Source organism: Ambystoma mexicanum, chromosome 7q (genome assembly GCF_040938575.1).
Source record: "Ambystoma mexicanum isolate Mex_15411 chromosome 7q, UKY_AmexF1_1, whole genome shotgun sequence".
Lineage (NCBI taxonomy): Eukaryota > Metazoa > Chordata > Amphibia > Caudata > Ambystomatidae > Ambystoma > Ambystoma mexicanum.
Genome location: NC_090941.1, coordinates 407393673 through 407409613, shown reverse-complemented (window position 1 = coordinate 407409613; position 15941 = coordinate 407393673). Strand labels below are relative to the sequence as shown.

General features: G+C 45.6%; 1 protein-coding gene across 1 annotated transcript; it reads left to right on the top strand.

Moving 5' to 3' along the window:
• Positions 1-12585: 12585 nt before the first annotated feature.
• On the top strand, positions 12586-14312 carry LOC138528050 (myb-related transcription factor, partner of profilin-like). The gene is made up of 3 exons (XM_069639491.1): positions 12586-12880; positions 13418-13764; positions 13815-14312. The coding sequence occupies exons 1-3, from the start codon at positions 12586-12588 to the stop codon at positions 14310-14312; spliced, it is 1140 nt and encodes a 379-aa protein (XP_069495592.1).
• Positions 14313-15941: the final 1629 nt, after the last annotated feature.

The following is a 15941-nucleotide window of genomic DNA, read 5'->3' as shown; positions in this document are numbered from 1 at the left end:
GCCTGTCACTGCAGCTGTGAAGAGGGTGCCTGCGACCCCTGAATGAGGGTACTGATTCAGCAGGACACCGGTGTGCACTATGCTTTTGGCATAGGGCATATAAAAGGAAATCTGACCAGCAAATGTCCATTGCTGACATGGAATTACCCACATAATTGTATTAGTTAATAAAAATGAAAAAAGCCAGGGCTTCTACACCCCTGTCCGATGGCAATTCCTCCCACTGCATGCTATACCATAGGACAATCCGTTGCCCTAGCCATGAGACAACCCACAACCTGTCCCACATTGCCAACTGAAAATAAACAGCCTGGCTCACCCCTGGTTATACCATTGCTCATTGTGATATGCAAGAGCCTGCCGTAATAACAATGCGCAGTAAGGATTTGCATGCATTGAGAAGAGCACGTGTGCGGCACATACTTATTGGCAAAAACGGACTTTTAAAAGTACATTGGCATGTTTTTAAGACTAAAATGATTGTTTCTCCTGTTCATTATACACTTTGCGTGCCTACAGTGTCAATTCCCTACAAGGTCCGACAAGGCTGAACACAAAAGTGTTTAATGAATTCTCCCAACGTCATTGCTATTCCGCTGTAACGGGCCTGTCACAGAATGCCAGAGCCCTGTCTCCGAAACCGAGAATGTTTCTCGGAAAGCGAAAAATGAATTCTCGCCACCTTGAGTTCCCACCTCTTTAACGCCCAATACCTAGAATGAAAAAATGGAGTAGAAACAATTTAAAACGAACTGACAAACGTAAGGGGTGCAATTGTATGTATGTGAATTGTTCATCAAAATGTAGCCACTTGTCAAATATATAATTACCGACGTGTTCGAGACATAGCCCAGCACCATACACTTAAATCAATTTAGTCTACTCTCAGTAATGCAGATATTTATATTCAAAGCACACTCAATGCTAGACCACATTAATTCATTTTCCATTCTCATTAGTACAAAAATATCACATTCTGTTTTTTCACAAAATGGTTTCGACACGCATGTACTATAGTCATAGAAAAACATGTTTGGCTTTCGTCAAAATGAATGCCTTTTTCAAGAATATTCATCTTAATTGCCCTATTGCCTACCAATTTAGAAGCCCTGAGGATTTCAAAAGCCAACTTCACTTTCACATACGAGTCCACCCTCCTCGGTTATTAGACAATCTTAGGTGGACACGTTTCAGCCTTCAAGATGTCTTTGCTATGCTTTCATCCGGCCACAGCCCATGGCACGTTAGCACAACGAATAGAACCCTACAATAATATGATCCACCAACGAACCCATAATTGTAAAGAAAGAATGATATTTATGTTTGGATTTTTTTTAAACACAATTTATTTAATAATTTGTGGACCTTGGTGCTATTAAACCAGAATCAAAGAGGGGAAGAGGGCACACTTACTGTACCTTGGGAAAGAAAAGGGTTTTAAGCTGATTTTGAAAATCACTATAACAAGAAATTGATGTCAGGGTTTTTGGGAGAAAATCCCACATGCACAGAAAAGAAAAAAGATCTCCCTCCTCAGGTCCCCCATCATTGTTTTCTTAACACAAATCAGAAAGTATAAAATCCTAAGTATGATAAGATCAAAGGAGAAGGACAAACAACAAAGAACAAAGAAAAACAAATATATTTCAACAAGGTAAATAACACTCGACCAATTAAAAAATAGTCTTGTCAAAATCATAATTGTTGATGAATTGTTACTAACTATTGAAAGTGTACTGCACGTGAACAAGAACCCCGTAACATTGTGCCCGAGCACCACCCACGGCAAAAATCATCATCCTGTGAATAGGTGTTCTATGAGTCAAGACCTCTAAAACCTAGTACTGATTTTCCAGTTGGAACAATCTTGCACGACATGCCCCATACAAAGTAGAACATAAAAAACAGGAGGCTTGGTAAGTGATGTGACTCACTACTCTAGCAGGTATGGAAGGCATCTGATAGGTAACCCCTACCAATGTCAATTCAATAAAGGACAGTGCAAATAAATGGCCACTTGAGCAAAGCGTCCCCAAGTCGAAGTGCATGTTCAAAGAATTCCAAGTACTAACCAGATTACATTCCGAAACTAATCCCCTTCTTCTGATCGACTCCCTATTAGGTGTAGGTAGTCTGAGAACGCTGCAATATGAATTGCAACAACTTATATGTCTGGGTAATTGGACCACCGAAACATTTGAAAACGAGCAACTTACTAGTCCTGCTGACAATTCTATTCACCAGGCTACCTGATAACTTGAATCTCTCGTTTACAAAAAGAAATATACATTGTTTGCATGTCATAGTTTTTGCTTACAGCAGTTTTCTTAAATTTTTATTTTGAAGAATTAACATTTTCACAGCTGCATTCATTAAGCATTAATCAGCAGCAGATAAGGCTATTTTTTAATTTGGCGAGTGTATTTGTTTTTCTTTGTTCTTTGTTGTTTGTCCTTCTCCTTCGTACTTATCATACTTATGATTTTATACTTTCTGATTTGTGTACATTTGAAATATGCCATTTTCACTTTTTTGCGAGGAGTTTTGTCTTTTCGGGACATCAGCCTCACGCTTATTTCGTTTTTGACCTGGATGGTTTCAGTTTTATGTTGGTCACACTTGCTACTAACATCACCTGAAGATCAATGTATGATGCAAATGGTGTTAATTAATTGAAGTTTAATAAGCCCTGAAGAAGAGCAGATAGCTCGAAACACGTGTCGGCTTATTTGCTATGAAGGTTCATTTGTCATGAAGAAGTTTAGTTATCTGCAAAAAAAAGACTGCAGTAATCAACATAAGGATCTGGTTCTTTCAATGCACATTGAATCACATCACTTTTAATTAATTTGGTTGAGCGCACAAGAAACCCAAATCTTTCCATGTTCATTTCCAACTATTGGTGCTATACACAAATAATACCAGTGAAAATCCACAACTTCTCGTAGTAGGGAGGGTGGCCCTTCCAGAGGGTCTAAGTATTTGTGAACATTAAGAACTCCCACAATGGATCAGGGGTATGCCGCCCTGTTTACTATGACACCAGTGTGAGTTCAAGGAATAGGCCACTGGATCATCAAACTCCCAGGAAGAGAAATCCATATCGACTACCGGAAACAAGGAAACAGATTATCTGTGAGGAACTGTTGCAAATTTGTGATTTGGGGGTAATGAAGTAAATTATTTGCTTAAAAGTGTAAGCTACCAGGAACTGCCAAGTGCCGGTCTTGATGTCCCGGATGATGATGCTATCCTGAAGGTTCAAAAAAATGGGCCGGAAGTTTCTACGTCCAAATCAACACAATGGCAATTTCTTTACATCTTTAATTGTAATTGACTTAAAAAGCCATATGTTATATGGCATTTGTATAGTGCCTACTGCTGTATGGTATCAAACCGCTGTGGGGATGAACACCCTTCAGAAGACCGTAGTCAGAGATATGAGAGGTGAGGAAAGGATTTCTAAAATGCGTACGTGCATTCTTATGCCAGCACAAAGGTAGGTAGGGGTGGCTAGGTCCCTAACATTAGCCCAGAGTTATCAGGTGAGAGAGCAGGTGCCGTGGCAACTTGACAAGGGAGGCGAAAGAGTCAGATTATGAGAATGGCTGGACCAAATTATTTCATGGGACTCCACTGTATTATATTGGAGGTGGTAATGGGTGTTTTGGTGAGTGTAGTCGTGCAGTGTTTATTGGAGATGTATAAAGGTGGGTGGGCCATGCCCAGGGCAGGATACTTCTATGATCTATTGTAATGGAGTGCTTGACGTTGCAGTGAAGAAAGATTGACACCTAGTTGGATATGGACTTTTGGAGCTTATCATAAAGGCCTTGACTGAGCTGCATCCAATAGGGGGTGCTATGTCCACCCTTGTTGAATCCTCGGGTGCCCCCTCATTCCCATCAGGGGTGGGTAATCGTTTGCCCAAGAGATGGGCTTCAGTGTATGAGCATGCCAAAGGAAAGAGCCAGGTTTTGGGAGCCTTCCTGAAGGCAAGGTGATCTTCTATGTGGCGGAGGATTAGTGGGATTGAGTTCTAGATGGGGGGGTGCCTGGACGGAGAAGGAGGAGCCCCCTATTTGTCACCCAGTGAGCAGGGGGTAGCTCTGGGTAACCATGCGCTAGTACATGGCGTTATAAATCTATCTTCATCCTGACAGACAAACTAACTTGTTTCCATTATATAAGACCCTTTCTGGTGTGCATTTCTAATAGAATTGCCTAAAACCTTTAGCACCCTGGGTGGGGGAGCCAGCCAATCAGGTGGCTTGGAATGCAGGCTTGAACCGCCAGTACAAGCCTGGGTTCCAAGTCGCTTGAAGGCCGGCTCTCCCTGCCACCATCTCAGCCCCCCCACCCTCCATCCCATTTTATGTTTCTTTTATCCACCTCCCTCCCACGTGCAGCCGCTGCATCTGCTCCTTCTCTTCACCTTCCGCAGGCCGCCATGGAAAGGGAAGAGGGGCTCCATCTTCCCTTTCCATGGCGGGCAACTTGGACAAGGATTTTCCTTCCTCCAGCGGGACACCACGCGCGTTTAGCTGTAGGAAGGAGAATCCTTTTTTTTAGCACTCTGTGTTACCGCTTTGGCAACCTGGGATGCTAATGGCCTTCATCTGATGAACGCCACAAAGTAAATGACCATTTGGTTCGTGGAGCCCGGTAGCTGTTGAGGTAGCCAGACTCTTTTGGGCTTCTAGCATACCCCACTGCTACATTGCTGTTTCCTTAATCCTTAATCCTTCTTTGGGACCCATAGCATATTTGCAGACTTCTTTTAAAAATTATCTTTTGAACAAGGGTTGGTTCCTTTTCCACGTTGTTTGCCTCTAAAATGTTCCTTGGCCAGCATTTAACCATCACTAATGTTAAGTGATGAGGCAGCACTGTCCCCATGTAACCTTCTGTCAACCCAGTTTTTGCACCAGCCTGTTTTGGGGTTATAAACACTAACCCTAATGGAAGCTTAACACCCTCTCCTGATGTAGGTAATGTGGACTAGGCAACATTTAACTCTGGGGAGTGGGCTAACAAAAATGCAAAGAATCCTAACATCTCAAGAAAATACACTATACTTATATACTGAAAAGAATGTTATGGTTTATTACAGCATTAAAAACATACCAAGTATATTATGAAAATAAACGTCTAAACAGTACCCACTGTATATATGTGGACCCATTACCACAAGTAGGCACCAACACAGGAGGGTGGGGAGAACAAGTGCACCACAACGTCTAACAAGTAGAGCCCACTTTGGGTCTGTTCAACTCAGTGCTCAACCCAGCGCTGGTATATATAAAAGGTGTCAGACCTGGTGGTCAACACCTAACAAATCTAAGATGGATGGAAAAGGGGAAGTAGACCTTTTTTGCCGGAGAGGAAAAATATGCTAACAATCCATAAGGCCTACAGCAAGTTTTCATATTTATTTAGACCCCAATAGACATATTAAAATGAATGCAAATAGTGCTAATAATATATCAAAACTATAGAGTATCCAACAGTTTCAAGCCAAAGACTGGCAAGATTTCTGAGTTATCTTAGTCAAACGTTTCACGGGAAAACATTTAGGGCCTCAATAAAATTATGGCGGAGCGTGAAAAAATTTGCAGGAACGGAATTATCGCCAATATTCACGCTCCGCCATACTATGAGTATGGCCCTGGAGTGGAGGATTTACCTCCAGCATCTTGCTGGAGGTAAATCCTCCAACTCTCCACCGAGAAATCGTAAAATCAACAGAATTACCACCGCGGAATTATTGCTGCAGTAATTCCGCCAAAAAAGCCCCATAGAGTCCTATGGGCTCATGAAAAGTGGGGATTTACACCACCACTTGTAATCTGGTGATAATTCTGCCGGAACAAATGGCAGTAACGGTTATTCAGTTGGGCAGTATTCCGGCGGATTTACTGCCGGAATACCACCCAACTCAGAATGAGGCCCTTAGTGTCTTAAAGATTAGCTACAATGATAAATATGTTTAGCATAGGAGAAATGCAGAGTGGTACTTTGGGTTTAAAATGACAGAAGATACTGTAATTCTTTGCCCAGAGCACACTTCATCCCCTTGTGGGTCCAGTAAAAATGCCCAGGGGCAGCAAAGTACTCCAGAGTCAATTTTAGCGTTCCAGGGCAGGTTCACAATTGCACAGGGAAAGAAATGGGGCGGCAATGCAACAGGACATCCACTTCAGTGGAGAAAAGTTTGTTCTGCCCCACAAGTGCAGATTCCGGGGCACAGATCTTCGTGGCACGCCAAAAGTGTTTCTGAGGGTCGCTGGACAGTCAAGCCCCAAAGGAAATGGCAGAGCACACCTCCAGCCAAAAGAAATCTATGATAAATGTGGTAGTGACTCTCCTGCAAAGAATCTGGAGACTCCTAAGGGTATCACAAATAATCGCCCAGAGCAGGACCCAAAGTTGGCACTTTTAGCAAACTACTCCTGCAGCACAAAAACAACCAGTAATTTAGAAGCTTCTTTCTTTGGGTGCTCGATCCAGAATCCGGTCCTTCAGGCGCTTGCACCCTGATCCAGCAATGATGCATTACCCAGGAAACAAAAATCAGTCTTCCTAAGTTTACCTTCAGTGGAAAACGTGGCCAGGAATATGTGGGAACCTACATAGATGGCTCGATGGTCTTAAAATGAAGGCAGCACAGCAGAAAACTATCCCAGGATTAGGATAATGGTTGGAGGAACCTTCGGACGTCATAAACTGAAGATATGGCAGGGTGGTTAAGAACAGTTCCAGAAAGGAGGGCAGGATTCTTCAGGAAGACCAGGCTGGACTGCCAGAGGCTAAAAGGTTCGTAGAGCTGCAACCTCAAAGTTCCAGAAGCAAAGCAATTACGCTGGGCAGATCATAAATATCCCTGCAGATGGGGCATACCAAAAGGCCAGACAATCACTAAATTGGGTTGGGGGAGTAGTGTCGGATGACCATGGTTTGTTTGGTCACCGGAACTGTCACTTGGCTAAGGCCCCCCTCGCCTCACTGGAAGAGAAAGGGAGAGCCCAGGTACCTATACAGTCCTACAACCATTGGTTCCAATAAGGAGGCTGCCATTGTTGGCAGAGTCCTCTTGGTCATAAAGGCCATTTTAAAGCCACCTAGTAGTTACCCCGAACAAGAAAGCCCTGAAACATAAGAGTAGAATGTAAATAAACATTGGTACCTCAATTGCGACCAATGAGTTAAAATGTCTTGCATACCTGGTGAAGACAAAATTAAAGTATAGATACTTCCAACCTACTCCCTGAAACCTCCATAGGGTAATGTCCCTAGGGTGAAATTGAGGAGCCGGAAAGGACTGGGCCACCTGGGGGCTTCGCAGTAGCATATACCTGAAGTAGGAAATAAAGGATTGTAATGGCAGAGGGACTTAAGTGAAGTCCTTCTTGCCACCGAAAAAGGTGAATGATTCAAGAAGACATGAAGAGGGGCAAATTTGAGGGTGATCAGAAAAAGTAGTGCCAGAATCCCAAAAATAGGAATTCTGATTTCACACCTGTGTAGTACTACTTATGCACCTATAGCTGGTAATGCCAGGGACCCTAGTGCCTATTTTGTTTTTACCATTAGTGGACACCTGGGCAGTGTTTTGGACAGGCTGGTGACCCGTGTGTTCTTAAAACAGAAAAAGAAAAAAAAGGTTAGTGGTGGTCCTAATGCTGTGCTATTTGTGATGAATCCTGCAGAATGCTCATAGAATCCCTGCCTAAAGTCTCCTCCCAGGTGGCAAGGGGAAGGCAGCACTTCCTGATCCTAACTCTGTGGTTGGCATCAGTCGGGTGGCTCACCTGGGAGAAGAAGGCCCCCAAAGGGAAAGGAGGAGGGATGCAGTATTTATCTTCTTTAGAAAGAGAGATCTCTGTGATGCCAGAATATGTAATGGCTTGTTGTCAGTGTAAGGTTTCCCTTCACAAAGGTACCCATATTAATGGTCGTGAAAACACTTATGATCAGCAGGGGAATAATAGGTGTAGGAATCAGCCTTAATACCCTGAATTCTGATGACTATAATTCTCCCTTAAATCTGATCCAACCGTTGACTCCTCTAAATTCCTTACCTATGTGTCCATTTAACAAACCGAGTAAATCTAATAAAGTTGAAGTTTGTATTACTGAAGACAAAAAATAAATCAGAACATTGGGGACTTCAGGTCCCACAATACCCTAAGTACTGGGATGAGGAAGAGTCACTCAGAGGCAATAAACTGCAAGGTGCAGTCTAATGGTTCTGATGACCCACACCTGAGCGGGACTTTTGAATACATAAAACCCCCTTGGTTGCAGGCCATTAGAAACAGAAAGTGGAGTTGTGAAACCACCTGTCACAGTTGCAGTGGAAGAAGAAGGAAAAAGGAGCCACCAGAGCTGCCACTATCTTTGGAGCGGATGACGGTCCTCAGAAGGACTCCAACATTGATGGCCTTAATTGCAGATGTGTTGCAGTGGGAGGCAGTGTTGTAACAAGCTTTCCCGCAGGAGAGAGAGACTCTCTTTGTTGTATGTGTCCCTGTGGCTGGCGAGCACCAGAGTACACTAGGAGTGAGAAAAGCTCCTTTCCCGATCAGCGCGGGCTGTGGGAAACACACCGAAGCAGTCTGACGAGCAGGAGGCAGCAGAAGAGGAAGAACAAGCAGTGGCAGTGAGTCAAGCGGACATGTGTGCAGGAACCAGTGAGTTTACCATTGTCAGGTAATCCCAGTACGCTCTGTAATCGACCGCTGGCCAATGAATGAAGTCAAATTGGCATAACAAGAACTTTGTCAAACGAGAAGAAAAGAAAGAGAAATCATTGCTATCAAGCTCAACATTATTACCAATACAAAGTGAGGGCAATAGTGAAGCAAGCTAATCATGACCATCATTGTCAAAGCCAAGAGCGAGCAATACTAAACCAAACTAATAACCACCAGTGCCAAAGCCAAGAGAGGGCAATGCTGAAGCAAGCTAATTATAACATTTGTTGCCAGAGTACGGAAGAGGCAATAGTTGAGGAGAACCTCAACACGCATTGCCTAAGATAAAAGAGCGGCAAGTGTAATATGGAAACATTTTCAGCAGTTGTTTGATAAAAAAAAAAGTGGGAAAACAAGAGTAGCAAGCGAGATGCCATCCTGGTAGAAATTATCATGAAGGAGAGGAGAATAACCTACATTTCTTGTGACAAATACAACAGTGGAACAAACAGCACCAATGTGTCTCATGCTTTCCCATAAATTGTGAATTTTGAAATTGTTGAAAGTCAACGACTTTTCTATAACGTTTGATGTAAACCTTACCACAGAGTACGTGTAGCAGTATTAGGAGCTTTTGTCCTGGCAGGCGAGTATACCAGGTTAGGGACCATTTAGTGGTAGTCCTGCAGGTTAGTGGACCAGGAAGAAATTAATGAATTACTACATTGTGGTTGAAAGTTGTGAAGAAGTGGCAAGACCGCTAAAATGTTTCATAAATTGTTGTTGATACAGAAGAATGATGAAACTACTTTTGTTTTCTTAAGAAGAAGTTACGTTGAACTCTTGTCTTTAAAGGGAGCGATAAAGACGTGTTGTCTGGTTGAACTGTTGATCAAAGTCCAAGTAAAAGACTTTTGGAGCAAGAATAACTTTAAGATCAAAATCTGGCTACAAAAATGAACTTGCTTATTTGAATCTTTGATTGAAAATCCTGATTTGAATCTGGGGAAGGGGATCCAACCCAAATTACAAGGAAACACAGTTTTTAGGTTAATGTTGAACATAACTGTTACATTTGAACTGCCATTAACTTTATGAGAATGATGTATGTTTAAGTGTGAGGGACAGATTCCTTTTATCAGAGTGTTTTCCTTTAGTTTATTTGAATAGGCTGAGAAATCCTCTTTAGGTTTGGGATAGTGAGCCATGTGTCAAACCCTTATAAGTTAATAAAATGGCTTCTTGTGAAAAACCTTAACCAAGTTGTTCGCCTCACATTTCAGATCCCGCACATATTGTGCAGGCAAACTGCTGGGGGAATCAGCTGCTATCTGTAAATGTTAGAAGTCATTTCTTGTACAAACTGGCATCTCAGGTCCTCAAATGACGACAAACTGTCTAGGTGTGTGAGGGTTGGCAAGTCAATTTAGTGCAGCAGATGAGGTTTCCTGTCTGAGCTGCTCAGAACCCAATCCTCCAGCCCCATTTTGTAATTTTGCCTGCTACGCTCCCCGTTCGTTTACCCTCCAGCTCCTCCCTCCCTCACTCACCTTCCATCACTGATTGGCCTGGGACAGGGTCACGTGTCCGGATTCTGAACACAGACCCGTAGTGCACACTGCTGCAGGCGGCACGCAGTGGGCCTTTGAGACCCTTGCTCCCGCTTGAGCAGAAGCCCCTGGTAAGTGCACCTGATAAGTGCCCCTGTCTCGGCCTCTCAGAGCCTAATTCTCCAGCTCCATTTTGTAATTTTGCCCGCTCCACCTCCCATTTATTTTCCCTCTCCAGCTCCTACCTCCCTCTCCTGCCCACCTCCTTCCATCACTGAATGTCCTTGCACCGGCTCATGTGTAAGGATCATGAACACTTCACAGGTCGTCCAAGTGCGGCCTTGCCTGGGCTGCCGGCGAAGGGCCACAAGGCAAATGGCAACTCGCTGGGGCAACTCCCATTCATGTTTGCCCATGGACGCCTGACGAAGCAACTCATATCAACAACTAAGGTAAGGTTGTACGGGCGGTGAACACAGCCATTACTGTGCTCAATTAAAACCCTGCCACTTCTCCATTATTACCTCCATCAAATTATAACACTGTGTAGATTACCTACTGCACCCCCTAGAAAGCAAGTTAGATGTATCGGGAGTTAACTCTCTGTTGCACTTAGAGGTATTTCTTTGGACCAGAAAATGTGCCACACTTGGATGTATTTTGGGGGCAGAAAATTGTGTCACATTTAGATGTATTTTGGGGGCAGGAAATGTTCCGCACTTGGATGGATTGTGGGGGGTCAGAAATTGTCACACTTAGATGTATCTGGGAGGTATGAAATGTGTTGCACTTAGATGTATTTTGTGGGCATGAAATGTGCCGCCTTTGGATGGATTCGGATGGTGGACAATGTGTGGCACTCAAACATTAGCGTGTCCATTATGTGCAGAAAATGTATGATGCTATACTGACCACAGTACTCAGAAGATTATAGGGAGAACCGGTCCAATGTGCCTTGACGATATATGAGGACAGTCTGTTTACTGAACCTAGAAGATGTATTAGAATAGAATTTCTTCTGCTCAATAGATGTACTAGGACAGCTCATCTATTGCAGTTAAAAATGGTATAGCACTTAGAGGATTCATGATGTTAGCCTTTCTTTTCTCTTCGAATAACCATGAGGTTGGATGTTGATTTGAACAAAGTAATATGCGGGTAGCCCTGATTTTGCTATTAGAAGATCTCTGAAGATAGATTTGTACTTAGAACATGTATTAGGACAGCTCTGTTTTGCACTTAACAGATTTAACACGATAGCCCGCCTACAGTACTTAGCCTTGCGATTGGACCAGGAAGCTTATTGATGTTATGCCATCTTTTGTGCTAACATTTGTGAGGATAGCATAGGGCTTGCACAATGATATACAGGTATCCTGATATGGCACCAAGGGGATTAGCACATGTAGGTCAGCATATGTGTTGCACTTAAAAGAAATAGTGTCGGCTAGCTCCTGTATCGCACTTGAAGGACTGCGAAGGTTATCACATGTATTGCACTCAGAAGCTATTTGGTAGGTTAACACATGTTTTGCGCTTAGTAGTAATTGGGTAGGTTAGCAGATGTATTGCATCTGAAGAACTGTGAAGGCTAGCACATGCATTGCACTTAGAAGGAATTGTGAAGGTTAGCACATGTACTGCTCTAGAAGAAATTGTGAAGGTTAGCACATGTATTTCACTTAGAAGAACTGTGAAGATTGAATGGATTTGAGGGTGGGCAGTGTGCTGCACGTAGGTGGGTGTGGAAGTGGGCACTTTGTGTTGAACCTTATAATGTTAGCCTGTCCATTGAGCTCGAAGATATATGATAGTAAACTACCCATTGCACTTAGAAGATCTATAAATTAACCATACATAAAAGTTATATGCAGGTATCCTTGATATTGTTCTTAGAAGATGCCGGATGGTAGCCTTTCATTGTACTTAGAAGATATATAGTAAGACTATGGGCCTCATTATGAGAATCGCGGTAAAAACACAGCCATTACCGGCATGGTGTTAGTAGCGCTTCCGTGTTCCCTCGACACCGCAAATAGCGGCTGATTACGAGAGCGCGCAACCGCCCATGCTGGTAATGGCTGCACCGCCATGCCGCTAAAGACCCCCCAAGTCCCCAATAGCGCCATCACGGAACCTACTGATACCACCTCTGCCCAGGGGCAACCCCTTAACAACGGACCCGGCAATACCATCATGTTCGTAATACCGGACCCGGAAGTAACGTCCTCGCGCCGGAACGGGAAATGCGCCGGTGGCCATCTTAAAAAACACAATCCATTGCAATCCTCCGCACACAGCACTGGTACAGAGTGGAGAGCAGGCCCAATCAAGCTATAATGTCCAAGCCTACTCGGAAGTCCACCCCCCGCATGCGCAAGAAGCGCTTCTCGGACGAGGAGCTGAATATGGTAGCGGAGACGCTAGTAGCCCATACCAATGATGTCTTTGCTAATGACCTAAAGCGTGCAGCCCAACTGCGCAAAAAAGAAATATGGGAGGAGGTGGGAAGGAAGGTGACTGCGGTTGGCACCACCACCAGCACGGTGAAAGATTGCAAAAAAAGGTGCGACGATCTACGTCTTCGGGTTCGCAACATACTGTCTGCCAACCGCAGGGAGGCCATGGCAACAGGTGGCGGGGACCACTCTCCCACCCAACTATCAAGATGGGAGGAGACATGTAGCACCACGATCAATATGGAATCGATCGAGGGCTTCGGAGACGGGTGTGCCATCTTCGGCAGAGGGAGGTGGGTGTCCCCACAAACCACATAGAACCGAAGCATGACGTAGAACAGATGTGAAAGTGAACCAAGTCAATGCATGGCCCATCGTACACACATATACAGATCCATGCCCAGATGGTGGCCCAAACCCTGGCACAAAGATATGCATACTTCGTGCCAATCCCATTACCAACAGACACTCAACACACAGGAAGAAATCACATGTCACACATCACGCAAACCGCAAAACAACAGTATGCCACATAGTACACATCAGTCCAGAAAGGAGAATCCACGACGTATGCCAATATGGCCCCCCATTGCAAGTACCCTGTGCGTCACACCTACAAGAATGCGATGTACGAAACATGAACTATCAAACAGCACCAAATCATGCATCTTGCATGTATCACTGATGCCCTGCATCTCTTGTTCCCCCACAGGCACAGATGCAGAAAGTGAAGGCCAGGAGCCTGCCACAAAGGCCACAACATCCTCAAAGGGATCCTGGGCCAGTCAAGATTCTAATTCCAGGGCAACACCAACGCCCAGACTGCAACACAGGCCAGCACCAGCAGTACAGGGCAGGCCAGCAGAGAAGGAGAAAACATGTGAGACACCACCCGACGACACAGCCACAACGGAGTTGTCAACTGTTGCAGAGGCAGAGGGTGATGACACGCAGTCTGCTGCCACCAGTTCTATTGGGGAGGTAGCTGCCTCAGCCCCCCTCAGCGATGTGGAGGGCCACGCCGAGGAATATTTAGACATGGACAATAACCTCCATGTGGTATGTCCTCATACCCGAGCCCCCAGCTCACCCCCCTTCACTCCACACAGGGCACCCCAGTCAGCCCCATGCAAGAACATGCCGTAGTACTGGGGAGTCCACATCTGTCGTCCCCATCAGAGGGCAGTCCAGCATTGGCCCGCCCTGCCACTGCACCGTCCACCTCCAAAGCCACCACTAACATGGAGGCCCGCTTGACAAGGGTTGAGGCCCGCCAGGATAGCATGATCGATCTGGTCCGGCAGTATGTGGCGGAGGGGGAACTAAGCCGATGTGAGATACGCAAAGCAAATGCAGCTAACATCATAGCCATGAACACTAACACCATGGTCATCCGCTACAGTTTAGCTGCAGTAACCCAGGCCCTTGGCAGGATTGTTGAACAATTGCAACAGCAACAACCTGCACCGACGGTCGCACAGGCATCCATCTCTACCCCATCCACCACACCTGCCAGCACGATTCCCGCAAGCCCTGTGCGCATGACAAGGTGCAGCGCATGCCACATGGACATGTTGCCCCCAGACCCAAAGAGAGGCCGCAACTAGCAGGTCCACCCTGCATGTGCTAACTGCCACCTGGGGAAAACCATGATCGGCACATCATGTGTGGGATGACAATGAGTGAGGGGGCAAGTGATGTTGGGGGTGTTGGGGGAGAGGGGGGTGGTGTTGGTGGTGTTGGGGGGAGGGGGGAGGTGGTGTTGGGGGTGTTTGGGGGGTGTATGGGGTTATGGGGGTGTTAAGGGGACGGGGGAGGTGGTGTTGAGGGTTTTGGGAGGTGGGGTGAGGGGGGAGGGTGTGTGTGAGGTGGAGGGTTCAAGCACAATAATGTTAAATATCCAATACACCCGTTGTGTTCAAAATCATATCATGACTGGACATTGTTCATTTTGTGTGTGTTTATTCAATTCATGACAGCGCACAGTGCCCAACTCCCCACACACCCTGTGTCCATATGCACACAATCCCAGTGCCCACTGTAGTACTAACACAGAACCATCAGCATCCCTGTGGTTCAGAAGAAATTGTCAATCAGTGATTGGCACACAGCACGGCCATCTTGTGGATCGCAAACTGGCAGGGGTACTGCATCTCCTCCATCATCATCATCCTCCTCACCCGGTGCATACAGGTCAATGTCAGGTGGCAGTGGTACGTTTCGCCGGATGCACGTGTTGTGCAGCATGGCACAGACCATGGGGATCTTTCCCACCTTCTCAGGCCCGTAAAGGAGTGCTCCACCAGACCTGCTGAGGCAGCGGAAGCGTGCCTTCAACAGGCCAAAGTTCTGCTCAATCACAACACGGGTACGGGTATGAATTGTACTCCTTTCGTGCCTGTTCTGCGGGTTCCGTACAGGGGTAAGAAGCCACGGCTTCAAGGGATAGCCACCATCACCTGCATGGGAGCACAATGAGGTATGTGTGAGGCAATATCTGACCTGACACCTTTAGAAACCACTGCCATGGCTGCAGCTATTTGGTATTGACATGCACATGTCCCTGGATGTATGTAGACAGGTTAATTTGACGCAATGTGTGCTGTACTGTGGTCTGCTGGTGTGGATTGCGTTGTCCAGATGATGCAGGGTGTCCACTTGCATGCTGATGCACATGGACTGTGGATGCGGAACAATGTTTTTCCACCCATATTGGTGATGTATAGTACTCTGTATGTATTCCCACTAGCGGCATTGCCACAGGTGTAATCATGTTTTGTCATCCATCACTTGACATTCCCATGGTGGCCTGCTTGTACGTCTGACATATTGTCATTGCTGTGCAGCATTGGTCTTATGTATGGCATTGATGTGTCATGTTCAGGTTGGGATGTTCAGGGCAACAGTGTTTAGCTGTATGTGCATTGTCCACTCACCACCCAATCTCACCCAGGTGGAGTATGCATCCCCCCCAATCTCACCCAGGTGGAGTATGCAGCCCCCCCAATCTCACCCAGGTGGAATATGCATACCCACCCCCAATCTCACCCAGGTGGAGTATGCATCCCCCCAATCTCACCCAGGTGCAGTATGCATCCCCCCAATATCACCCAGGTGGAGTATGCATCCCCCCCATCTCACCCAGGTGGAGCATGCACCCTCCTCCAATCTCACCCAGGTGGAGTATACATCTGCCACCAATTTCACCCCCCCCCCCCACTGCACTGCCATGGGCT

Coding starts and splice junctions, on each gene's coding strand:
- LOC138528050 (XM_069639491.1), top strand. CDS start 12,586: ATGTCCAAGCCTACTCGGAAGTCCACCCCCCGCATGCGCAAGAAGCGC. Junction 12,881..13,417: donor CAGGGAGGCCATGGCAACAG/GTGGCGGGGACC, acceptor GTTCCCCCACAG/GCACAGATGCAGAAAGTGAA. Junction 13,765..13,814: donor TGGACAATAACCTCCATGTG/GTATGTCCTCAT, acceptor CACTCCACACAG/GGCACCCCAGTCAGCCCCAT.